Below are 25312 nucleotides of genomic sequence, written 5' to 3'. Positions count from 1 at the left end.
TTGTGGAGGAAGCAGTTATGTTCCTGTTTGTTTGGGCTAATAAGCTGGGAAAGGAAGGGAGAAATAGGGGGCATCACGTGTGGCACATAAGCTGCCATACAAATATCCTCTACCTTCTGGGTTAAAAAGAAGCAATAGGGAATGGTTCTGTGCTTGATGAACAGTGACAAATGTTACAGAGTTTCCTGTATGGCAACTTCATACAAACCATTGGTGAGGGAAACATGCCAATTACTCAGCAAATAGCTCCTGTGGTGTTAGCTTTTGGGGAAGACATGAGGGTTGGGATAAGTATGGTGGCCCATCAGCTCCAAGTGTTGTCTGCATGGTTCATTATTTCACCAGACTTAGGTTTGTGCCTGCGCTGTCTTTTCTAGAAGAAAAAGGCAGCTTTAAAAATATTTCCCAGCAGTGTTATGTTGCTGTTCTGTTTAGTTTCTGCAAGTGTGTTTGAAAATACACTGTTGTTTATTTGAAAAACACAGCTGCTTATAACTATGTGGAATATTCATTTATTTAATTTATTAAATTCTTATACTGCCCTTCATCTGAGTACCACAGGGAGGCTTACAATATAAAAACACAGAACATAGTAACAAACAGAAACAATACCCCCTTCCCTTATAGTCACTTTTAACTGTTTGTCCCTGTTTCTATCTTTCTAAGTATAGGTGAAACTCGAAAAATTAGAATATCGTGGAAAAGTCCATTTATGTAAGCAATAGTTTTCATTAGCTACTGGAGTTTAATATTTGAGATAGGCTCATGACCTGCAAAGCGAGATATGGCAAGCCTTTGCTTGTTATAATTGTGATGATTATGGCGCACAGCTGATAAAAACCCTAAAGTTGAAATTGTTAATTTGGGGTTCTCATCAGCTGTACGCCATAATCATCACAATTATAACAAATAATGGCTTGACATATCTCGCTTTGCATGTCATGAGTCTATCTCATATATTAGTTTCACCTTTTAAGTTGAATTACTGAAAGAAATGAACCTTTCCACGATATTCTAATTTTTCGAGTTTCACCTGTATGTATGATATAATCACCTTTTAATTACTAGTTTTTATTCCTTACCTGTTTTAAGTCTAATGTGTTCACTTTATCCATATGTTTTATCTTATGCTGGTCTGTGACCGAAATAAAGTTTGATACTGATACTGTAATGAAGGTACCAGGTGAGGCTCCCTGGGGAGAGCTTTCCACAAGTGGAGAGCCACTGCAGAAAAGGCCCATTTTCGTGTTGCCACCGTCTGGATCTCTCATGGAGGGGAGCACACAAAGAAGAGCCTCAGATGGTGATAACTTTGTGCAGCAAATGAAAGCAGCCTTTTTCAGCAGGGGGCTAGTCCATTGTCCCTCAGACCTTGTGGGGTGCCAGACTATATTTTGAAAAAAAAAATGAACAAATTCCTGTGCCCCACAAATAACCCAGAGATGCATTTTAAATAAAAGCACACATTCTGCTTGTGTAAAAACACCAGAACCAGAAAGGAGTCGCAACAAGCTTGGCTTTCTTGCCACAGGTTGTGAGATATCGCTGTACTCCTAGTGTGCCTGAATCAGGGTACTAATAGAGCTGGCTGAGGACATGAGAGAAAGTCCCAATTCTGCTCAACCAACTGGTGCTCAGCAACAATTAACAAGAGACAGCCAAGTTGCTTACATCACTATATTTTAAAAAAATTGCTTTTTCCTAAGGACATTAAACTTGAAGCATTTTGGGCGAAAGGTAGCTGGAGGAGACTTGAGAGTCCCATGGACTGCAAGAAGATCAAACCTATCCATTCTTAAGGAAATCAGCCCTGAGTGCTCACTGGAAGGACAGATCCTGAAGCTGAGGCTCCAATACTTTGGCCACCTCAAGAGAAGAGAAGTCTCCCTGGAAAAGACCCTGATGTTGGGAAAGATTGAGGGCACAAGGAGAAGGGGACAACAGAGGACGAAGCTACTAACATGAGTTTGACGAAACTGGGAGGCAATGGAAGACAGGAGTGCCTGGCGTGCTCTGGTCCATGGGGTCACGAAGAGTCGGACACGACTAAACAACAACAACAACAACAACAACAAAAAGCAGTTGAAACATGAATTGCAGAATTTATTCTCGTTTAGCTTTAACATCTGTTGGCCACTTGCATACACACAAACTTTATATTCATGATTCCAAAGAGACAGCCAGCTGCTCCACTGCTGTAACTCTGTATCTGGTCACCTAACACATGGGCATAGCCCCTCTGCTGTGCCTCAGCTCTACTGATTTTTCTTCTTATAATAATAATGTTTATTTTTCCGAATATGCCTCTTGTAACACAGTTTTCTGTGCCCTTCTTAATCTTTCAGGATCCTCTTCAGGACATGCAGATCATTCTGGAATGGCCCACCTTGTGCAAAATAATTGAGTATATATTTTCAAAGCATGCATTTCTGCCATTAGATGATTGCTTTACTAATTACAATCTTCTGTGTTGGTGTGCAATTTAGGGTTTATCGGATCCTGGTAACTATCATGAATTCTGTCGATTTTTGGCTCGACTGAAGACTAATTATCAACTGGGAGAATTAGTAGTTGTGAAAGATTACCCAGAAGTTATTAGATTGATAGCCAGTTTCACTATTACTAGTTTACAGGTAAGACTGGTAGACTGTTCTGTGATCTGCTTAATAAAAAGGATGATTTTTTTAAAGTGCATACCTTGCATGACGATGAACTCATTAAAACTGATGCTTTACATGTTCCAATCTCTGTGAGTGCATCAGCATTAGGGAGCATATCTTTTTGCAGTTTTACATAACATCTTGGGGCTTTAGTTCTAATTGAGGCATGAACAGAAATAGTAAATAACAGTGATAGTACAGATTACAATGTTTGTAATTGCTCACATTGGGCTAAAACATACTTTAATGAAAATCTCATTTTGTTTCTTCATAGCATTGGGAATTCGCACCAAACAGCGTTCATTATTTGCTAACCCTTTGGCAGAGAATGGTTGCCTCGGTGCCTTTTGTGAAATCATCAGAACCCCATCTCTTGGATACATATGCACCTGAGATCACAAAGGCATATATTACTTCTAGATTGGAATCTGTCCCCATGGTTATAAGGTAACAACATGAAGTAGTCTTCTCCACGAGTACTGCTGTACTTTTTCCAATTTGATAGCATACTTGTCTTTGTCATGTATATTCTTCTTGTGTTATGATAACAGTATTGATTGATTTATTATACAAAATTGTGAGGGGAAAATGCTCCTGAATTCAACTTGGTCCAGTCGAAGATTGGGTTATTTCCTATGTTGCATTCCTAAGATACCGTGTTTCTCCTAAAATAAGACACCGTCTTATATTTTTTTCCCTCAACAAAACACAGTATGGCTTATTTTCAGGGGATGTCTTATTTTAACCGCGTCGTATCGGTACGCTGCATAGCCACGCCTCTCCAGGCTGTTTTAATGGGAGGTGCCGCATCACTATGGCTTATTTTCGGGGCATGGCTTATTTTCGGGGAACGGCTTATATTTCGCAAATGCATAGAAATCCTGCTATGGCTTATTTTATGGCCATGTCTTATTTTAGGAGAAACAGGGTAATAGGTCATCGTAGCTCTATAATCTTTCAGTTTTTGGCTTTGGAGTGTATGTTTTGAAGGAGCTCTCCTGAGAAGTTTTTTCCCCCATCTTGTAGCTAATACAGAGTAATACAGAGCCACCCATACATATTTATGCTGAAGTAAGACCCGTTGTATTCAGGGTATAGGATTGCAACCTTATACGTAAGCCAAAATGCTTACGTTCATACACAATGCATTTTACATTGCCCAGAATGACTTTTCTATTTGTATGTATTCTAGAGATGGTTTGGATGATCCCTTGGATGATACAGCCACAGTTTTTCAGCAGCTGGAGCAACTGTGTACAGTTAGCAGATGTGAATACGAAAAGACTTGCGCTCTTCTTGTACAGCTATTTGACCAAAATGCACAAAGCTATCAGAAGCTGTTGCAGTCTTCTAGTAGAAATCCCTTGGCGATCTCAATTCAGGAAGGTTAGTATTTATGTTGTCTGAAAGTTTGCCTGTCTGGTACACTTGCCTTCACCTCCTGAAGAACTTTGCTGGCAAAAACAGGAAAAATACTATCAGAAAAAAACAAAGCATGGCTTGGCTAACCTGCCTTGTTGGACTCCAACTCTTGTTAGCCTCAGTCAGTATGGCCAGTCGTTGGGAATGATGGGGAAGTCCCACAACTTTCAGAGGGCTCCTGAGTAGCAGATTTTACCCTGCTGTTCAGCCAGAAAGACTTCTAGAGCAGTTTAAATAAGATAAATAAAAACAAATATAAATGGCATGACACAAAAGAGTGGCTTTTTAAATAAAAGAGTAAGGGTAAAGGTAAAAGGTAAAGGGGCCCCTGACTGTTAGGTCCAGTTGCGGACAACTCTGGGGTTGTGGCACTCATCTCACTTTACTGGCCGAGGGAGCCGGCGTACAGCTTCTGGGTCATGTGGCCAGCATGACTAAGCCGCTTCTGGCGAAACCAGAGCATCACACGGAAACGCTGTTTACCTTCCCACCGGAGTGGTACCTATTTATCTACTTGCACTTTGATGTGCTTTCGAACTGCTAGGTGGGCAGGAGCTGGGACTGAACAACGGGAGCTCACCCCGTCATGGGGATTCGAACCGCCGACCTTCTGATCGGCAAGCCCTAGGCTCAGTGGTTTAGACCACATTAAAAGAGTAGGAAGAGGAAAATAAACTTGAGCACCAGTTCAGTTGCATTGTAGCTCTTACAATGAATGGTTGGAATGGAAACAGTCCAGAGAGAGAGAGGAGCCAGTTGGAGCTGGCCTTTCAGGAGAGCTGACTGAGTGTTCCTATTTCTCCTGCCGATTTTTCTGCTGAGCTTGATGAGATGGCTTCTGCCAAGTGATAGATGAATGCAGGCAGGGAGGAACCTGATCAGTGGGGTTTGAGGTTTGCTGCTGCTGCTTTTTCTTTGTCTTAGGTGAGGGAATTTGTCAAAACTATTTTTGAAAGTTGAGGTGTATATAGTCCGCTGGATTGCTGCTGTCAGCATGCTTGCTGAGACACTCAATGAATTAAAGTTTGGTGGGATGAAAATTACCCTTTTCAGAAGCTAGATCTTTTGGTCTCTGGGCTAGAAATTATTATTGTTGGGTGTGCCACATGGCAAGGCTTTCCAAGACAGAGGGCCTTAAACGCCGTAAGCTATAATTAAAGAAAGCAAGACATGTTTTGTTGGTAATTGTGTGTCACTGGTCACTGTGCAGTTCTGTTTAAGCATACATAATTATATTTACTAAGTGGCCTTACATTGCCAACTGTCTCAGCCTTGGTACCTCCCCGCTCCATATGTAATATCAGAATAACAACTCTGACCTATTTAACAGGGTTGTTGTAAGCACTATGGATGTAATTTATGCAAATAGTTTTTAATACTCATGAAGGAATACAGTGATGCTACGGATTAAAACGGGAGATGCATCTTTTGAAGATGATACTCAGTGGTATAAGAAAATTAATGACTCCATTAATATGTTTGTACCCCAAGTTGTGTGTCAGTACATATGATGAAAGTGGTTAGATGCTATTCTCAGAAAAACTCTGTAGGTCAAAGTGTTTGAATCTGCCCACCACCACCACCAAAGAAAACGTTGGCATTATTTTAAATTTGTATTTCTCTTTGTATAATATTCAATATCTTTTCTGTGGACTAAACATTTTCTGTTAGCACAGAACAATAAATGTTACCTCCTCTAGTTATGCACACTTTAATTTAGATGTTTAATGGTTTTTAATGTTACAAAATAAGTTAATATAATATTAAGACCTCATTTTATTATATTGTCTTGGTCTCTGTATCGATTGTGATGCAGTCATGGTTTACTAAAACAATAATCCCCAAGAAATGGGTCATTAACAGTAGTTAACGATTACTTGTGATCTATGGTAATGACTGATTTCTTTGGGATTATTGCTGTTATAAAACATAATTACAGATTATTACAGCAATAATTATTTTGGTAAGGAAAAAAAATATTCTCCTTAAGCAGCTGGAAAAGCAGCAATACTGAATGTTTTGAATAGAGGAAGTAAGCATAGAGAATTGTGATGGAAAATGAATTCTATTTTCGGTGCATAGGGACTAACTCAAGATCATTAACAGAATACTCCGTGTGCTGACGGGAGTACTTTAGAGTTTAATCTTAAATGTTGAGGAGGTTATCAATCCATTTAACGGTTTTCTGTGCTTCAGACTTGCCAATATTCCAGCTTTCAGACATGGTGGTGCTGGCCTTAAAATTGTGAAATAGTACTTTTAAAATACCGATTTTGTTTTTGCAATAAGCAATTGATTACAGAATCTGCATTAATGACAGCAACCAAATCCATACCAAATGAGGAGCATAACTTGGTCATTTTATTTTAAAATAGGTATAGTCTCAATAGCTCGAAGTGATAACAAATCAAATCAAACCAATGGGGGGGGGGGAATAGAAAAATGATCATGTTGTCACTCCTTGCAATAGATCCCATAAAGAAGGGATGGTGTCTGCAGTGATCACTATTCATCTATTTACAGCCCACCCTCCATCCTAATATTTTAGAGTGGGGAACAATAACATTTTCTTTTTTTTTAAAGCCACAATCCATTAACTGAACATGAGAACAGATAAAATTTCAGTTGGCCATAAAATTGCAGAGACATGCCTCAAAATCCAAAGTTGAACATTAATTATTTCCAATGGCTTGAGTAAACAGACATGTTTTAAGCTGGCACTGGGATGAAAAGAGAGTAGGTACCAGCTAAATTTCAGCAGGGAGGACATTTCACAGCTGGGATGTCACCACCAAGAAGGCCTTCTCTTGCATCACTGCAGGATGATACAGGAAGAGGCTCTTTCAAGTATTTAGGTCCCAAATCATTCAGGGTTTTATAAGTTGTCAACAGTACACGATGGCAGCAACTCCTTCAGAATTGGTGATATGTGGCTCTGGGTGGCTGATCAACTCAGTAACCTTGCTGCGGCATTCTGCACTAGCTGCTGTTTCAAAGTCTTTCTTTGTAGTAATCTATATGAGAAGTTATTAGAGCATGAATTACTGTGGCCAGGCTGTCACTCTTCAAGAATGCCTATAGCTGGCAAACCAGATGAAGCTGGCAAAAGGCACTCCACATCACTGAAGACTCTTAAGCCACTAAATACAGCTAGATCTAGGAGTATTTCTGGTTCCCCTGTTATTTCAAAGGCAAAAAAATGTGGCCATTGGAATGACATCTTAGATACTTGCCAGATGTTCAAGAAGGTCCCAAAGAATAGTGTCAAAAGCTGCAGAGAAGTCTAGCCAGGATGAGGAAAGAGGCATTCTTTTTGTTGATTTGCAGTGAAGATCACTTATTAGAGCTGTGAAGGCCTTTCCCCTCCCATAGTCAAGATGGAAGCCAACTTGAACAGAATCTAGGTTTGCAGTGTTTTTATGTTTTTTGTTTTTAAAAACCTGCTGAATTGGACCATTAATCATAAAAGTGGACATTATAGTACTTGGGATGACTATATCAAAGTATGATTCATAACAGAAAGCAAAAATCTTAATTCTGGAATTACTTCCTCAGCTGTGTTATGATACATAACGGAAACCTGGTGAACGTTGATGTTTGCTAGCAGTTCTTAACATTTTAGAAGATTTTAAGAATAGATTTCAAGGCTTAACCAAGTGGTTTTGGTAAACTCCCAAGTTTCCTCCGCATTTCCCTCTTCCTGGTAAAATGTGAGACACAATAGCATGTCCTACAATATAAGCATTTGTAAGTTTATTATAAGAATCATCAAGTGGCTTCAATGAATCAGACAGAAATTCAACAATTTATCAATAAACATTAGCATTTACTAGAACAGCCTGCAATATGTTTAGATCAGATGCTGTATGAAGTTGTAATGTAAATGCTCCCTCTCTCTCCCCCTCCCTCTCCCCATCCCTACCATGCTAGGATGCTTGGCATGGCTTGTATATCTTGTTGGAACTGTTGTAGGCGGAAGATTAACTTATACCAGTACTGATGAACATGATGCTATGGATGGTGAATTATCTTGTCGGTAAGTGTGCATCATTACCCCCAAACTTTTTTTTTTTTTTAAAAAAAGAAAGCATGTTTTGTGAATGAAAACGGCTGTGGGCAAAAGTCCTGTTTACACCTCTGTGTTTTCAGGTTTGATGAACAGAGAATGGCTTTCAAAACAGCATATTGACTTGGAATCTGAATTGGCATTATAGAACTGCTCATTTGACAGCATTGGATAACACCTCTGTCTTAAATCACAGTCACGTGACTGTCCCTGCAGATTGCATGCTGCTCGTTTTCAGTGTGGTAAACGAGTTGAATTTGTGGGTCTAGGTCCTCAGTGCTAAAGTAAAACAGGCAGGTTCTTCTTTCATGGAAGGTAATCTGATCCTTCTGGACATTCTCTGTGTGGAAAACAAGATTAAGGACAAAAGGGTTCTCCTAATTGGCAAGAGAAGCAACCATTTGTTTGCCCCTGTGTGTGTATTTTCCTACGCAGAACACTTTCCCAGCCTAGAGATCCTGGATTACAGGATCTTATTGTCAGGACAAGATACGGATCATAGGTTGAGCACAAACTGACTGGGTCTCGAAAGAAGTGCATTGCGACCATGTGTAGAGAAAATCCTTGGTTGCCCACCTCTGCTCTAGCCATTGTTGACTTTATGTCCTTTGGACACAGGTATTCATACACACACGGTGTTTCACAGCGTGATACACACACACATCATCATACATATACAGTGGTACCTTGGTTTAAGAACAGCTTAGTTTATGAACAACTTGGATTAAGAACGCTGCAAACCCGGAAGTAGGTGTTTTGGTTTGTGAACTTTGCCTTGGAATAAGAACATGTTCCGCTTCTTGCTGAGTGTGTTCCATTTTTAAATAGAATCCCCCGCTGCTATGGGAAAGCACACCTTGGTTTAAGAATGCTTTGGTTTAAGAACGGACTTCCGGAACAGATTTAAGTTCATAAACCAAGGTACCACAGTACATACATACAGGTACCATTCTATATATTGTCTGGATCCAGTGCCTCAAGCCCTGCCTAGGCATTGATTGATTAACAGAGTAGTGGAACTTTGGTGATTGCGTGCATCCCCAAAAGACACCAGACACAGGAAAAAACAGTTTACTAAGTTTACTAAGGCATAAACAGTTCTTTGCCAGAACCCTGGCAAGGCACAGCTCAGCTCTTTGTCGAGCAAAATCCAGTCTCCCAACATTAAAAAATTACACCACACGAACATAAAATGCAAAAAATAAAAGCAAGGAAATAGAAGTCTGTAGAAGAATGAGAGAAAGACTGCTCACTGGGCAGCAGATACACTCTTCCCAGTGGCCTTGGCACTTCAGATGACACACACAGTTCAAAAACACCAGCTGCGTGCTTAGAGCAGAATGTTCTTAGGGACGCGGGTGGGACTGTGGTCTAAACCAGTGTTTTTCAACCTTTTTTGGGCAAAGGCACACTTGTTTCATGGAAAAAATCACGAGGCACACCACCATTAGAAAATGTTAAAAAATTTAACTCTGTGCCTATATTGACTATATATAAAGTAATTTTCCCACGGCACACCAGGCAACATCTCGCGGCACACTAGTGTGCCACGGAACAGTGGTTGAAAAACACTGGTCTAAACCACAGAGCCTAGGGCTTGCTGATCAGAAGGTTGGCGGTTCGAATCCCCACGACGGGGTGAGCTCCCGTTGTTCGGTCCCAGCTCCTGCCCACCTAGCAGTTTGAAAGCACGTCAACGTGCAAGTAGACAAATAGGTACCGCTCCGGCGGGGACGTAAACGGCGTTTCCGTGCACTGCTCTGGTTTGCCAGAAGTGACTTAGTCATGCTGGCCACATGAACCGGAAGCTGTACACCGGCTCCCTCGGCCAGTAAAGCGAGATGAACGTCGCAACTCCAGAGTCATCCGCGACTGGACCTAACGATCAGGGGTCCCTTTACCAATAATGTTCTTGCGTGTTCTAATATCTACTGGGAGCTTCTGCACAATCACAAAACTTCATAAACACACTCACACACACACTCTCGCACACACATTTCCCCCACCAATCAATACATATTTTTTTGATGGCTAGCAAACAAAACAATATTAAAAATGCAATATAAAATTATTAAAATGAACAGTAAGTGAGAAAAGACAGCAAAAAAGAACGTGCAGCACAGACAGCATAACACATTTTACTGTCCAAACTGAATCAAAATGCCTGGGTGAAGAAATAGGCCTTCACCTGGCACTGAAAATACCTTAGAGTAGACCCCATGTCAGCTTCTCTGGGGAAGCAATTCTGCAGCTGCAGTCCTGAGGCCCCCTCCTTGGTATCACCTACTCCCACTTCACATGATGGGACCCCTGGAGCAGAGCCTTTGAAGAGGATCTTAAAATTTGGATAGGCTTGCACAGGAGGAGGTGATCTTTCAGCTAATATCGTCTCAAGCCATTTAAGGCTTTATGGGTTAAAAACAGCATTATAAATTGGGCCTGGAAACAGACTGGGAGTCAGTGCAATTAATAAAGCACTGGCATAATGCCTCACCCCAGTTAAAAGTTTTGTCTCCCTGTTTTGAAACAATTGCAGTTTCTGGATTGTTTTCATCATCATCAACCTTTTATTGGCATCAAACAAACAAACATACATACATACATACATACAAAACAGTAGCGAAATAATACTTTCGCAGTGGGGCAAACTATATTAGAAGAGAAAAGAGACAAGACTCTGCTGTCCACGATCACATCTCTGGGACTCCTGATAACTCAGACGACTGCAGAATATGGCATCGAGAAAAGAGCAAATGTAGGTATTGGGCTACCAATTTGGTGAGCTCCTGGTCAGTCCCCTTTAGTAGGAAATGCAAGGCTTCCCGCTCTGGTCTCCTTCCAGGGATACAGAGCTGGTCCAGGAATTTGCTGGCGGAGATTGGCGTAAAGTTTGCAGTGAAAAACCATATGAACAAGGCTTTCCACCTGATGGTCATCGCATGGACAAGTCCTCTCGCCCTCCACCCTGCCTGAGAACCTTCCTCATAGGAGGTTTGATGGATTTGCGTTGAACCTGGCCAACGAAAAAGCCCTTCTTTCTGGGGGGTTCAGTAGAAAATCAAGATAATTACAATTTGTTTCGTGTGCCCACGGAAGAAGAAAATAGAGAGGGGAACAAGTTTTGCCTGCTGCCTCTATGAGTTCTTGGCAGCCCCATATATAATACACTGTAATAGTCTTAGGTGGCAGGTTACCAAAGCCTGGATAATTGGATAAGCTATCCTCATCCAGGTGTATTAGCTGGAGCTGACAGAAGCTGCTTTGAGCCAGAGAAGCTACTCTGTGTTGGATCCGAAAACACACCCAAACTGTGAACCTGGTCCTTTAGGGGAAGTTCTTAACTGAGCACAATCGCCATACCTCTCCCTACCTGAAACTGCTCTTATAGGGGCATCTCTGTTAACCTCCCCGGGTCCATCAAATCACTCTGTACATAATTAAAACCACAAACCGAGAGCATTTAAATAACATACAGTTGAAAAGGGCAATGAGTTGAAAATAATGCTATGCAACAAATAATACTACGCAGAAAAGGGTTTCCAAAACAAAATCATAACCAGAGAGACATGAAACAACTAACTGACAGTGTTGGTTCCTATTGGCTCTACAGTGATACTCATATCCTAGTCGGCACTTTGGCTGCTTGTGTGTTGTGTAAACTCAAATTCAGAACAGGGAAATTGGTAAAAATGATTGCCCTTCTCTTCTCTTAGCAGAGGTGTCTGCTTGATCAAAAACAACACAGTTTGATTCAACTGAAGATGTGTTTAGATATTAATGGCTGGTGCACCTGTCAATCATTTTGAATATCAAGTTTAAAACCCAACAACTTTATACATGTTTCCTTTTTTCTTTTCTTTTTTTACTGATTTCAGAGTCTTTCAGCTAATTTCTTTGATGGATGCCCAGTTACAACGCTCTAGCAATGAGAAGGTAGAACTTGCTATACTCTGGTTTTTGGATCAGTTCCGTAAAACCTACGTAGGAGATCAGCTCCAGCGCACCTCAAAGGTAAGTGTTTCCCCTAAAATATTTACACAATTTAATTTTATACAGAAAGGCCTGTTGTTAGATATGTGCGTTGTGGGGAGAATTGATCCTGAACCCAAAGAGTTTGCGTGCGCTCTTTCACTTAATGAGCAGCACTTCATTTTAGTAGAGAGAGATTATCTGCTATTTAGTTCATTGAAAGTAAACTGGGAAGCAGTTTGGGCAAAGGAGCTGAAGCTGCTGTTCGTGGAAAAGAGTGTGCAACTGGTGTGACTAGACTGCAGTTGAATGTGATTTTTATCTCTTTCTTGACATATTTTCTGTATTTGTAGTCAAGTTCATTTCAGGGCGCTGTATGAAAGTACTTCACTTTTTCAACAGTTGTATTCATTAAACAGTTCGAGATTACATTGCATTTTGTCCTTTTTTTCAAGCATTTAACAGAGTTTGCTATATTGTATTATATTTCACAGCTGGGTATGCAGGATTTATACTTTTAATAGTTCTGTCCTTTTGACAGTTACTCATTTATTTGGTTTCTACTGAATTTCTCACACTACTTGGCTTTTCCTGCATTTTGACTAGAGAAGGAAGATAAAGCAAGACACATTCTTTAAGGAAAAAGTAGTTAATTCCCCCTAACTTAAGGGGACAGTCATAATATAGATATTATACAAAGCTGATCAGTTGATGTTGAGAAAGATAGAAATAATTTTTGCTTGTTCTCCAAAGCAAATATTTAGCATGAAGACAGTGATGAAAGATTAGACACAGCAATTGGACTTTCTGATTACCAGATCTGTACAGTGGTACCTCTGGTTACGAACGGAATCTGTTCCGGAGCTCCGTTCGTAACCCGTGATGTGCGTAACCTGAAGCGCTGCATATTTGATCTGATAGTGACCAACTATAAAATTCCTCTTCCTGTTGTTGAAGAAGTCTAGGCTGTTTCAAGTTTGTCTAGTTTGAAGTACTTTTTTCCTAATGCTTTAATTTTTGTAGTTTCTTTTGGCTATTTTTGTTTTCACCTGATGTCATCAAACTGAGAATTGATACTGCGAAAGAGCACATCAGTTTCATTAAAAGGAGACAATCATGTAATGAGGCAAAGCAGTAGTCTGTGAAACCCTCGGCTGCCCTCTCTGCTTTGTTGCATATAGACCCTCACTTTCCTAGGTCTGGGCATATTGACCCTGCTGCCACAGCTCCTGTTTAACCAACTGTACCTTACCTAGTTAAAAAGATAGGTAGAAAGTTATGTTTTAATCAAAGTAGATACACTAAAATCAATGGACCTAAGTTGGTCATGTTCATTAATTACAATTGTTCTACTCTGAGTAAAATGCCTTCAGAGAACCCTATCTACCTTAGTTTCTTAGAGGAACACTGTGTGCCTGCTGTGACCTCCCTTTAGATAGGATGCACTGTAAATGATAATATTGGATTATTTCCAAGTGCTGATCAGCCTAGAATCACAGAATTGAAGAGTTGGAAGGATCCCAAGGGTCATCTAGTCCAATCCTCTGCAATGCAGGAATAACTCTGTATGCTTAACACTACCCTAGCTGGAAAGTGGCATACCTAACACATCTCTGTGGGTGCAAGTTGCAGGGGAAGGTGGGTGATGGTAGATAAGCACTTTTTAGGGAATCTAGTCCATCGTTACTCACTGATGATTATCTCACTGATGCTTCCCTCTGATAATGAAAAAGGAGCCCAAAGACCGATCTAGTCCAGTATCCTGTTTCTGATGGTGGGAAAGAAGATGCCTATTGGAAGTCCACAAGCAGTATATGAGGGCAAGAGGCCTCTTCTGTTAACTTCCCTTCAGCAGCTGGTTTTCAGAGGCAATCTACTTCCGAATATAGTCAGGGTCAAGTTGCTTTGTGATCCAGGTTCACCAGAATAAAACCTGAACACCACCACGCTGTGAATCAGTATTGGATCCTTTACACAATTCAATTCAGTTCGGCACGGACCTGTGAAAGAATAAGAGAACTTGTGCTGTAAATCTATTCTGAATATAGTGTTTTTCAGATCTGGCAAGCAATAGAGGTGTGTAGTTGTGGGATGGTGGGATTGAATAACAACAAAACCCTGGTCTTTTCTCTGAATGTCTGGGTTTTACGTTTCTGGGATAAAATGAAACGATATGATCTCTAAAGCGTTGTTTTTTTTAAACTAAAGGCCCAGTTATGTCTTTGTTTTTTTCTCTCCCCCTGCTATAGCAGCAACTGTAGCAGCAGATGGCATTATATCCCTACAGTAAATCCTCTGCTATATATTGCCTGCATAGATATACTCTTATTGATTAGAAGGATTCATGTTTGGAAACAGAAGTAAAGAGAGATGTAAAAATGGATCTAGTTAAGATGACAACCATTTATATGGCTATTGAAAGTAGCTTAAATTAACTGAAAGTGATATTTATAAACTTGATAAAAAGATTGTCTGTGTTCTTCAGCCTCTTTGAGACACTGCTGGGGATCCTTTTTAAGCTGAATTTTGACAGATTTTTTTTTTTTTAAAGATGCATTTTGTTAGCAACTGATAAGAAGAGACTTAGTATCCAGTTTAACCAAAGAAACCACACGGTCATGCTTTCCGTAATATAGCAAACACTTTATTATGCCTGCTGCAAATCTGGAGGGTTTGGAGAATACTAACAAAGGTCCTGCTCTGCATACTGCAGTGGGGATTTCTAAAAATAGCCTATATCTAGGCTGTATTTGGTTGTACAAAGGGCCAAGTTGCAAGTGTTTAACTAACCATGCAGCCAATCAAGTCCAATGAACATTCTTTCAAATAGACTACGCTCAGACACATAGGTGGAAAACTGTGGTGCTGTAATGCTATAGAACATACGCTGTGTGTACCTTTTTCTGCACATAGATCTTTAATTTGTTAACCTTTACATCTGTATTTTCTCCCATGCAAATTATACACGGTCTTTATTTATTTATTTATTTATTTTATTTAATGTGGTTATTCCATTCTGTTGAGGAAATATAAGCAGTAGGGAATGATCGGAAGCCCAAGTGGGGAAAGACTCCCTCTGTTCTATGTATTACACATTTATATTGTTATGGGTTTTTTTTTGTTTTTTTAAATTTTTATTATGCTATTTCTTAATGATATTTATGAGATTGCATTTCAGCATAATGTGCTCCCCAAGTAGCGCTTGGTGAAAAAGAGAGGGAAGGAATCAAAAATATTCAATTGACTGTGGATGTTTTCTCTCTTCAGGGCACCAGGTTTATCCTTCCGTTTAATTGCCCTCTGCTTTATGCAGGAAATAAATGACCTTGCAGGGGTAACGGAGAAATATATGTCTTGAAGATTAACAGTGGAGAGAAAATATTTACATTTGTCCTTTATAGTTAGAGGCATTGATAATAAGCACTCTCAACAATGCTTAGATTATTTCAGTTTGGAGTGTTTAACAACCTATAAGATTGAATCCAACTAAGTTGTACTTAAGAGTAAACCAACTGAAATCAATGTGTGTGATTAACTTTAGACCATTGATTTCAGTGAGTGGTATCCAGTGCTAGTCCGACTCTGAGTGGACCCATTAAAGCAAGTGGGCATGGCTAGTGTAGGTTCATTAATTTCAGTAGTTCTACTCTGAGTAAGATTTAGTTGAATACAATCCGGTGGTTTTATTCTGAGTTACGCTTTACTTGGATGCAACCCACAGATTTTGGAGATGTGTATAACCAGTTGCAGGAACTGAAATAGCTTTAAAAGCCAGAATGATCATTGGTGATGCAATAGTATTGGTTTAAATGCTACATATAGCTATAGGTGAGCATAGGTAACAATAACTGTTTGTAAGGAATGCACATAATAATTTAATTTGACCATTGATGCCTATTAAATAGCTTTTCTTATATTTGCATTTATTTTAATATAAAGGGCTTAAAATTACTGTATAAAAATTAGAAACAACACACCCTTATCTTAGGTTTTCAATCTGAATATAGTCTCCTTTGGAATGTGATTTAAAGGGCATGAGTGATTGTCCTGTCTGCAGTATTGCAGCTGGTGGTGCTGTGGTCTAAACCAGGGGTCCCCAAACTAAGGCCCGGGGGCCAGATGTGGCCCAATCGCCTTCTAAATCCAGTCCGTGGACGGTCCGGGAATCAGCATGCTTTTACATGAGTAGAATGTGTCCTTTTATTTAAAATGCATCTCTGGGTTATTTGTGGAGCATAGGAATTCGTTCATATTCAAAATATAGTCCAGCCCCCCACAAGATCTGAGGGACAGTGGACCGACCCCCTGCTGAAAAAGTTTGCTGACCCCTGGTCTAAACTGAGCCTCTTGGGCCTGCCGATCAGGTGAGCTCCTATTGCTGTGTTGCAGCTCCTGCCAACCTAGCAGCTCGAAAGCACACCAGCGCAAGTAGATAAATAGGTACCACTGTGGCTCTGGCACTTGTCATGGTGTCCCGTTGCACCAGAAGCAGTTTAGTCATGCTAGCCACATGACCCGGAAAGCTGTCTATGGACAAACGCCAGCTCCCTCGGGCTGAAGCAAGATGAGCAGTGCACCCCATAGTTGCCTTTGACTGGACTTAACCATCCAGGCGTTCTTTACCCTTTTTTTAAACCTATGTTGAATCAATCCATCTGCTAAAAAATATGAAGACCAGACTCTCCCTGATCCATAAGATTGGAACCTGTTTTATGTGTTTGAATCCTCTGAATTGCTATTTTGTTTGTTTTTATATACTTTTACTGCTGTTTTGTTTTAGGTTGCATTTTTGTTTTTGCTTTAATAATATATATCTATCATTACAGTGCATCACTTAAAGAGATTTTTGAAATACTAAGTTGTTTATAAATGCAAATAAATAAATAAGTAGCAATGTTGAGAGGCCTTTTTGTTCCCCATTTTGGTCTACATGTTTTGGTGTGGATTGCACAGCATTATCAAATGCCAGCATTAGTCTTGTTTTGTTAGGCTGAAGATCTGTGGTCTTATAGCTTGACACGGATAGGGTGATTGCTGCTTCTTCACAAATTGCATCTTCCAACACTCAAGACAGTCTCATAGTTTTGCTAGCTGTATTGACGCTAGTCGTAGACCGAATGGTTGACAAAGCATATTTATCCTGATGATCCTTTTGAACTCTTACTTGCGATAGGGAGCTTGCTGTTGGTGTTCTGGAACCAACTGAGCATGTTCTGAAACCTGTTGAGTGTTGAAATGACTTGTGTGTTCTCGTTTGTGCAGATGAGGCTCAAAAAGTTTCCAAAACAAGGCAAAGCTTTTATTAGGCTGCATGCATTGTGTAGATCAATGGTGTGGGACCTCAGGCCCACCAGGCGCTGCTGTCTAGCACTTGCAATTCTCCCTGGGTCACAGCTTCCGTGGCTTGGCTTTGCACTCCCAAGTATTTTTGCTTGGCTGGAATGTGTCCTTCAATTCTGGCAATGCCCCTTACTTGTCTGGATGTGAATAAAGAGAGACATGTGAAAGTACATAGAAGCTAGCCTACTGCACAAAGGATTATTTACATTCATTGCTTTGTCCCCTTTTCTCTCTGATTGTGGCCCTTGGGCTGAGCATGATTTGGAAGACCAAGGATCTACAGTACATTGTTTCTGTGAAGAGGTGCTATAAAGCAAGGATGAATCTGTGAAACATAGGTAATTATTGCAAAGGACATTTGGAGCAGAGAGTAGAGTTTCTTGGAAAATAGTCCTAGAAAGAACCCCCTAGTGCAGATGACTTAGAAGAGAAATTGTTAGTAATCCCTCACTCCAAAAAATATAGATATACAGTATTGAGAAAGTTGGTGATACTTTCCTAGAAAGAACAACTAAGCATTTTAATTGTAATTCCTGTTTTAATCTCACTTTCTTGTGTGCAGTTTCTATCTGTGCTTGATAATTGTGGAATAAAAATACAAAATATAGAGACATAAATGTACAGCATGTTAAAGAAAATGTTCTTTCTTTATCCGTACAATTTTCATATTGCAAACAATCTGTATATACTCTGGCAATTTACTTTATTTGGAACTGGAATGGTTTAAAATAAAAAAAATTGCTCATTATTGTGCCTCTGGTTTTCTTGTTAATCTTAGTTTATAAAATACCGTATTTTTGCAAGGCCACAGAAGTGACTATACTTAAGCTTAATATTTCTAATATTTTTTTTACAGTACATTTCACACTATTTGAATGCACTGTATACAAATGCATTAGCTTCATTGGGACTAGAAGAATTGAACATATATGGTTCACATTGTAATCAGGGATTTGTACTTTTAGTGGTTAATTACATTAAAATATGTGTGTTCAATTATTATTTTTAATGAGCTGAGCAGAAATATACCTCATTTTATTACTGGAAAGTAAAGGATTGCTGTTCTGACAGGTGGTGGAAATTAGCAGGCATTTTTGAAATTGTGTTGTGTGACCAGGAATTGGATCTCATTTTAATTCATCTTTTCTCAACTGGTAAATGAGGTTAATGCCATACATATTCAGCTGATATGGATGAAGAAATTGATATAAAGTAGATCAAGATAGCTAGAGGGCTGCTTTAATTTATAGGTAAAGAGGCAGTGATAAATGGAAGCAATGTAGTAGTGGTCACTAAACTGCTCAGCCATGAGGGCTTAAATAGCGTTAGCTGCTCATTAAAGGTATTGTCAGGATGCAACAAACAGGAATGTGAAAAGGAATAGCCAACTAATCCTTAATTATCAAAATACAGAAAATACTAATTATATCTTAATTAGTTTTTCTCTTAATGTACTGAAATTGTTACTTTTTGTGTAGCACAAATGGATAGTTATATCAACAATAAATAGGTTGTTTTAATAACTTTCTTGTACCTCCTGGGAAAACTGAATTCCAATTTTTAATATGCAATAATGCTTCTCTAGCCTGTAGGAGATGAAAATTATTAAGTAGCTTTATTTTTTTGAAGATTTTTACAGCAGCTTTGGGAAGAATTATTTCACCGTGCATCAATTATTTTTAATTGAATTGAATATTTTTCAGATTGCATTAAATGCCTCTCATTTAACTTTAACATTTAGAGTTTACAAAAGATTTTTAACAAATAGTGGGTTCAGTTGTGCCCCCGAATGTTTTAGGGAAGGGCTGTTGAGATGGCTACATTAGTTTTAAAGTAGGGATTTTAGGGTTCTTGGCCAAGTAGGGGAAACATCACAGAGGTATGACAATGATAAAGATATGCTGGAGTCCAGTTTTATAATGTATTGATTACCAAAGTACCTAACTGTACGTGACCTGTTATTTAGGGTCAAGAGAAAGAATAGCTGGGATGAACAGATACATTTTGTACAGCTGTACTTCCACACACATGAAGCGAACATTGGGCTCACATGGCCCCCCATCCCTGGACTTTGTTTGCTCAGATGAACTTGATTCCATAGTTTGCTGTTACATCTGAAACAGTGGACTGTGGCACTTACCCTCTAAATCAGAATAGGAAACCACATTCGACATTGGAGTGTATGAACCTACATGCTGGCAAATACATCTTACATTGCATTTTTGTATGTATGGCTGCCATGGGCTACCTCCCTAATGTTGGTTCAAGTGGCGTGAAGAACTCATATGCTCAGTCCTCCTGTTGCATTGTGGCTTGGCTTGCTTTATACCATATCAGACCATTGGCCCATTGATCTTGGTATTGTCAACACTGACTGGCAGCGACTCCTCTGGGGTTTCAGGTAGGAGTTTTTCCCAGCCTTAGCTGAAGATTGAACCTGGGAGTACTGGCTGTTTTGAATGAGAGGTGAAAAAGTCCCGTTTCCAGACAGTTGTACTATTGAGTTTGCCATGCACTGTTTACCATATCTAGTTTTCTGTATGTTACAAAAGTACCATAATTTTTTTAAGGCCCATAATTAGTAAGGGGGGGCAACCCAAGTGTCATTTTATATATCACTATTAAAAATTGTTCTATAATGTGGCTATAGTCATGATGATGAAGTGCTTCTGAATGGCATTCTTGCACCAGACACACCCTTTGTTCAAAATAGCAAGCCAGTTGAAAATACCTACTTTGGGAGATCTCCCTTCATGGCTGTAAAATGTATAACTTAGCTGGGTTTGCTCAGAAACAGAAGTGGCAAGAGCAGGAGTTTTTGACTGTTTGGAGATGATGGGACTTGAAGTTATGGTCATACTGGCATTGCTTGTCTAATTCTGGTCAGAGGAAGACTAAATGTGAAGACTAAAACTGCAAAACATGCACGAAACACACAATAATAATACGGATGGAGAGCTGTCTTTTGAGAAGTATTACTTGGCATGTCTACCCTAGTAAAAAGCTGAGAATGAGATTTGATCTGGCTCTGCTTCACAAAAGTGTGAGGTAGATTTAACGGTAATAAAGTGCTGGTGTTCTAGATTATCGTTGAATGATTGTGGAAGAAATGAAACTCGGGTGTTCATCCATTTAACCACTGTTTTATACATACTGTTCTATACATACACATGGAGAAATTGCAGAAATTGACACCGTGAGCAGTGGACTTCATATATTGCCCAGTTGAGATGCATAATCTTCAAGTGGTGGTGGCGGAGAATATGTGCAGGTGGGCAATGTCAGCAGGGTAGTGTTCTTGTTGGCTGGTCAGCATACATATCCTCTGCTTGAATGTAATGTATATTGTACAAACAATGTGTGAAACTTAACAGTACATGGAGGTTATGAATATTAGGTGCATAACATACAGTGGTCATTTTGTGTTCTCCAGTATCCATTTATGATTGTCTGTATTGATCAGATGGTGAACAATATTCTCTCATGATGCTGTCAGTTCTTGAATATTCTCCACGTGTGAATGTGTACAATCTCTAGTGTGTATGAACATTCACCAGTCAACTCACAATAACCCCAACAGATAAGAAATTTGGTATTGTATTGATATAAACAAGGAAAGGTAAAGATACATGGGTCAGGATAGCAAAAAGAGCAATAAAAATTATGTGCACAGTCTGAATGAGTCCTGGGTAGCAAGGACCTGATGATATTCAGCCAAGGGCCCTTGAGCTGCTAGCTGAGCAAACCTCAGATTATCTAGTTATGTAGACAATGGGAATATTTGGTTCAATATACTTAAACAAAAACAAAACATACTCCAAAGGATAATTGGGATGAGAAGCTATAGAATTGGAATGATAAAACTTAAAGGGGTTACTAAGGGTTGAAATGAAGACTACCAGTAATTCTTGAATATTTTAATTCAGCACCTGTCTAATATTGGAAATATTCTAATATCATATTTTATATTATATTATATGCAGTACTCATGATAGCATCCCAGGTACCAGGAAGTGCCCTTCCTTCCCTGTTTCCTTCAGTGCTCAACTTGTTTGTTTACCTTTTTGTCCACTTTAGATTCTTTTTCGCTCCCGTGAGCATGCAGGTGGATTTGCCACCTGGCTGAATTTGAATGAACACACTGGTGTTAGGAAGTGGTACTTCCATCTTTGAGTGCGTGGCGGACATGCAATTGATGTGATTAGCGAAATTTGCTTTTGCTCCAAAGATGTTCACCATTGGATCATCATAGTAGGGGTTCCAAAACCCTTGCCACAGGGTCTACAAAGTATCATGTGCCTACTACTTTGTTTACTTGGGGCAGATTTCAGCTAATGAGTCCTGTCAATGAACTGTCCTGAACAAGCACTTCCACTAGTGCAATGGGGCTTTCCTCACCCTATTCTTCTCTAAGCATGCCCCCTCCCTCAGTTGGCATGCAGGGAGGGGATAACCTCTGGAACAACGTCCTGGTGGAAGGGAGCGGAGATAATTCCCTCTGACAAGCCAAGATACTTGCACTGATGGAACAATCAGAAAAGTGCAGTGTTGAATTCTTCTCTAAGTTTATCTGAGAACATAGGTATATTGGAGTATTCATGGTGCTAAAGTGTTATACCATTGCTTTTACTTGCTTAGGACTAAGATGAAGTTCCTTTCTCTTTAAAATGTCTAGGAGATTGATCTGGGAGATTAATTTACTTTGGTGCTGTTGATGGTCTTACTCAACAATTCAGTTGACAACAAAGGAAAGTAGAACAATTCCTAATAGTATGAATTTCCCGAATTGGGCTAGATGGTCATATTATTATCCGAGAAAGGCACTGATAAGTTAATTGTTGTTATCAGAATCCTGGCACATCCCCGATGCATATTTTATGCTTTCTTAGAAATATAAACCACAGAGCCTAGGGCTTGCTGATCAGAAGGTCAGTGGTTCGAATCCCCACGATGGGGTGCGCTCCTGTTGCTCGGTCCCAGCTCCTGCCCACCTATCAGTTCGAAAGCACATCAAAAGTGCAAGTAGATAAATAGGTACCACTCCAGCGGGAAGGTAAATGGCGTTTCCGTGCGCTGCTCTGGTTCACCAGAAGCGACTTAGTCATGCTGGCCATATGACCCGGAAGCTGTACACCGGCTCCCTTGGCCAGTAACGCGAGATGAACGCCGCAGCCCCAGAGTCGGACACAACTTGACCTAATGGTCAGGGGTCCCTTTACTTTTACCTAGAAATATATCATTAGAATAGGCCAAAATTCTTGCTGAAATTAGAGACAATGACTATGCCATAGTAGACATAGAACTGTCTTTAAAAAACCACATCTGATATAATTAAGTACAGTTTCAGCAAGCTTTCATGCAGGTGGTAAGCAAAGATAGGCAGTGCATGAACTATTCAGTCCATACCTGAAAAATTTGTTGCTCAGACTGAGGAGCCAGGTCAGAGTCTGCTGCACTGAAGGGCCACTCCTTATGGTGTCTGATCTCTGTTTTGGGCTACTTGGTGGAATAACACCCTCTGGCCATCTGAAGAGGTCAGGCTAGCCACATTCTTTCTTTCCAAGTAACCATAATTGAGCCTGGAGTAAAGTGCCTGGGGTGTGAAACTAGAACTCCCAGTTGAAAACCTGCAATGTTTTACTGTGTTCTGTGAGAGTTTATTCTAGATCCAGTAGGCCTACTGTTAAAATATACAGTATTAGTGAAATATAATTAAATTTAGTAATAGTGCATTGCTAAATTTGTGGGCCATATAGAACCAGAGAGAGCTATAAACGCTGCATTAGAGCGTGTAAGGTTATAAATTCAAAATGGTATAGAACAACAGAACATTAGAACATAATGGCTTTACTGCTTAAAGTATGGCAATACTCAGCAAGAGTATTAGGCTTGTCCTGTTATAATCATCATGCCGTAACACTTTTTCATCCAATTAATGTATAATCTTCAACCATTTGCTAATTAAAACCTTGATCTCTATCTCCAGTCCCTGCTAGCTCCACCCACCATGCCTATATGAATACTTTTAATTTTTTATTATGCGATTGTCATGAAAATCCTGATTTCAGTCTTTTCTGTTGTCTAGAGTTTTCAATAATATGTTCTATATCTGGTCTCTAAAATGCTTAGCTAAGTTCAGTTCTGGCTTAGCTTTTATTTTGCAGCAGCTAATAAAGGCATATTATCTTGTTGAGGCATTGTAATTATTGAAATGTGTGTGTCCATTAACTGCAACATTAGGCTGTGGATATAATTACTGTCTAGAGCCAATATCTTTGCAAAGCTGCATCTTCAGTGCTTTGAAGCCATAAGCAACATTTGTGAAATAATATTTAAATGATTCAGAATTTTATCTTGCAGATTGAAATGTAGCACTGCTTGCATTCAGATGATTGTGTTTATAAGTCGGTCATTAGCAACTATATTATCAGGTTATCCTTGTATTAAATTTTTTTTTGTATTTGAGAGAAGTTACTATTGCCCCAAATAAAATAATTATATCAGTAGGTGACAGTTATTATGTATAAAAGCATTGCTGATAAATCATTGAGAGAGCTTCAGAGGTAGTTAAGAATTATATACTGTAGCAGCAGAGGCTCAGCTCTTTCTAATCTAGGATACTCCCTTTTTTCCAGAAAATACTGATGTAACTCTGGGCCAGGAGGAAATTATTTTGCCTCTCCATGAACTGTTTATATGAAACAGCATTTCCCTTTTGGGATGGTATTATTTCTGGATAAAAATTGGAAGCACACCACTCACCCCTCTCTGCAAAAGCAAAAGAGCCTGGTAAATATTCCTCCTGGAGTCTTACCCTCCTCTTTGATCAAAGTTTGGGGACGAGACAGTGCTTCTGGGCAATGGCCATCCTTCTGGGACCCCCCCACCCCCCAAATGTCTGCAGACTATGATGGGGAAATACCCAGAGTCTCCTTTAAAATTATGCCCTAACCCTGAGGGGTATAGAATGAATGAATGAATGAATGAATGAATGAATGAATGAATGTGTAGCCAACATGGTGGTGGCTTATTTCTTGAAGGCTCCAGCATATCATTTGGGAATTGATGCCTGGGGTTCCGCAGGAGTCACTACAGCTGGAGAAATTCCACTTGAGTGGGGTTGTTTGCTGTGTTGAATCCTTTTCAGAGCTGCCCTCAACGACTGTATCTAAAGGAAGATAGTGGTGGCATTCAGATACACTTATTGGCACATAGTGGCGGCGGTAGCAACAACTGTGCTCAGCATGGAAATCCCTGGCTTGGCAAGTGTTATGATGGGAAACTCTGGAATCTTTTCTTCTTCAGAAGAGAAGCTGAGCACAGGAAAAGTAGAGCTTTTTTATAGAATGGATTTTGGTGGAAAGCCATCCCTGCCCCGCCCCAGTCCAAGAAACCAGGCCTCCCCAAAGCTCTAGACATAACCATACCTAAAACATAGGGGAAAACATACACCTGCAGTCATGGAAATGGCTGTGGCTCCAAGTGTATATAGCACGGTTCATGCTAATCTAACTATGATATACTAGTGTACTGAATTGTATGGCCGAGTTTGCAGTGTGAATGGGCCCTTTAGACTTTGGGGAAAACAACACAAGTTTGGTAGGTGGGAATCTTGCTTGTTTTCAAGTACACATTGTGGAAGATTAGCATGTGTATTCCTTTTTTGTCTGTATTAAAGTTTCATGGAAGGAGATGATCTTTAGTTTAAAGTGTGGTTTTATTTCTTGGAAGCTATGAAGAGAGTCACTGCTGGACTGATTCCCAGTTGTGAGTTTGTGTAAATACCTCTTCCCAAGGCAATGTTCAGGTACACTTGTTGGCGCAGAGTGGAGGAGCCTGATGGTTTTACTTATAT

The 25312-nt window shown here is 39.8% G+C and overlaps 1 protein-coding gene across 4 annotated transcripts in view; it reads left to right on the top strand.

Moving 5' to 3' along the window:
* Positions 1–25312, top strand: part of RANBP17 (RAN binding protein 17) — a 168222-nt gene that overhangs the window by 20613 nt on the left and 122297 nt on the right. For all 4 annotated transcript variants that reach the window (XM_033142824.1, XM_033142821.1, XM_033142822.1 and 1 more), the window contains exons 10-14: positions 2487–2633; positions 2935–3107; positions 3853–4046; positions 8013–8118; positions 12024–12159. In XM_033142824.1, the coding sequence (XP_032998715.1) occupies positions 2487–2633; positions 2935–3107; positions 3853–4046; positions 8013–8118; positions 12024–12159 (756 nt within the window). The remainder of the gene's footprint in view (positions 1–2486; positions 2634–2934; positions 3108–3852; positions 4047–8012; positions 8119–12023; positions 12160–25312) is intronic.

The sequence above is a fragment of the Lacerta agilis genome, chromosome 3, assembly GCF_009819535.1.
Source record: "Lacerta agilis isolate rLacAgi1 chromosome 3, rLacAgi1.pri, whole genome shotgun sequence".
Lineage (NCBI taxonomy): Eukaryota > Metazoa > Chordata > Lepidosauria > Squamata > Lacertidae > Lacerta > Lacerta agilis.
This window is presented reverse-complemented; position numbering and strand designations above follow the sequence as displayed.